A 2429-nucleotide genomic window follows, 5' to 3' on the forward strand; every position below is an offset into this window, starting at 1 on the left:
GCGTGTGTCTAATTATATTTGTTCTTTTAGATAATTATTTATGTAGTCAATAAAAGACAATTATTTTTATTAATGTGATATTACGTAGATGCACGTGTAAAATAATTTTAAAATTATTGATAATGTATTAAAATTAAATTATTTATAAATTATTTTTTTAGTAATTGAAGTTAATTAAAGATGCTTTTTATATAACTAACTATTATAAGCCTATAATAGTTACCAAAAAAAACTATTATAAGCCTATAAGACTATAAGGTTGTGACTGGAGTAAGTTAATCAAAAGCAGAACATGAACAGCTATAATTGCATTGGCTTCCTTGTAGTACACTTCATTATTCATGCCCCTTTTCTTGGGAAAGACCATGACAACAATAAATAAGGAGATTTTGGGGCTTTCTATACCTTTTTTTTGGGTGAAGGTAGTTTGGAGTTTTAATGTACATAATGCATCATAAAAGTACAACTAGTAGTTAGGTATGTGCAAAAATCCCCATAATACTAGCTAGATTGCATCCTAGTCCTTATAATGAATAGGATAGTAGTTTTAGTACTAGTATTTTTTCAATGTACCACATCTACTTCAAATCCTATTGCTAGTCAAAAAATTAATGGATGTACATATACTCCATATATTTTTTCAAGCTTCTTTAACTCACATCAATCATGTTAAGGAAAAAAAAATGGAATCATATCTCAGATTATGCAGTGCTACATACAGAACCACATTATTCTCTCAAATTATACCAATATACCCTCAGAGTTAGTCGCTTTTAAATTTTTTATTTAATAAAAGATTATGAACTTGAAATTTAACTTCTCCCGAGAACAGTGGAGACAGTCACACACTGCTCCAACTTCCTAAAGAAAATTGAAGTAAATTAAAAAAAGAAAGAGAAAATAGGAGTAAAAATATATCAGAATCAGAAGAGGGCTAAAATTTTTATATATGGATAATTTTAATGTGAAATGCAAAAATATTTGATGATTTTGGTGTTCTACAGGGTTGTGGTAGTAGCACAAAACGTTACTAACGTTTTGTAATAAAAAATTTTTTTTAATCATCAAAGAACAAAACGTCACTGACGTTTTGTAATAAAAAAATATTATTTTAATTATTAAAACACAAAACGTCGCTGACGTTTTGTTAGAAAAATATTATTTTAATTGAAGAAACACAAAACGTCATTGACGTTTTGTAAATGGCCATAGTTGTGTTCAACACACAGTTTAATTCATGATGAAGGATTTCACCTCTAATAATACAATATTAAAAAGAAAAAGTTCTCAGAAGAGCAACAACATCAACAACAATCGAAAAAACCTCGACTCGTTCCACGACAGGGACTTCCTATAAACCAAAGAAAAGAGATCCTTACCCCAAAGCAACGCAACCCCTCTCTCTCTCTCTCTCTCTCTCTCTTATTTTACTGTCATATCATGCAAAGCAGCACCTTATAAGAAGGCCCTTTTAAGTTTTAACCCTCATAAGTCACAACACCATTTGTTTTCCTCAGCCAGCTCATTCATTCAACTCCATCACCAACCCCTTCTCTCTCTCTCTCTCTCTCTCTCTCTCTCTCTCATATTTCAACGTTCCTATGCCAGATCTCTCGGGGTAACCGCGCTATTTAGGGTCGTCTGCTTCTCTTCTCTTCTACTTTTTCATTTGGGTATTTCCATCGCGTACAAAAATTCAATCTTTTTTATTTTTGAGGGATACCCTTTTTGTACTTTCCCTTTTTCTGGTGGATTTTTCGCCGCGTAACTCTCGACCCTTGATTTGATTTACCTTCTATATATACCCCACTTGCCAAAAACAGAGTCTTTTTGTGGAGAGAAAGATGGAGAGCGAGTGTGAGATGAGAGAAGAGAATAATAATAATAATAATAATGGGTTTTGTGTGTTCAGTGATGATGAGCTTAAGGATGTGAGTGGTGTGAAGCGTGTTGGTGGTGACTGTGTTGAAGTCACGTGCGGATGCACTAGTCACAGATATGGTGATGCTGTTGGAAGGCTTAGGGTTTTCTCTAATGGCTGCCTCCAAATCTCTTGTGAATGCACTCCTGGTTGCAACGAAGGTTTCATCTCACACACACACTCTCTCTCTATCTCTTTAGTTATCATGTGAAGATTTAGTTTTGATTCATGTGCATGTTCATTTTTCAGTGCATGTTTTGTGGTGTTGGTTTGACTTTTATTGGTGTGATTGTAGGGTTGGTTGAATCTTGTTTTCGTTGAGGTTTTGTGAGACTTTTTTTATGATGATGGTTGTAGTGGTGGTTGTACAAGTCAAGGCTCATTTTCGTGCTTATTACACGTTTTAAGTATGTTGATTTGTCTAAGTGAACACGCTACTTTGATTTTTTTCTTTTTCTCTAAATCAGCTTTAATATTATATTATATAGTATATACTATATACTAATAT

At 32.9% G+C, this 2429-nt stretch overlaps 1 protein-coding gene across 1 annotated transcript in view; it reads left to right on the forward strand.

Annotated features, from left to right (window-relative positions):
* LOC107614249 (protein ULTRAPETALA 1) overlaps positions 1308-2429 on the forward strand; it is a 3410-nt gene continuing 2288 nt past the window's right edge. The window contains 1 exon segment of the mRNA XM_016316474.2: positions 1308-2082. Coding sequence (XP_016171960.2) covers positions 1845-2082 — 238 coding nt within the window. The 5' untranslated portion in view covers positions 1308-1844.

The sequence above is a fragment of the Arachis ipaensis genome, chromosome B08, assembly GCF_000816755.2.
Source record: "Arachis ipaensis cultivar K30076 chromosome B08, Araip1.1, whole genome shotgun sequence".
NCBI classification, from domain to species: Eukaryota; Viridiplantae; Streptophyta; class Magnoliopsida; order Fabales; family Fabaceae; genus Arachis; species Arachis ipaensis.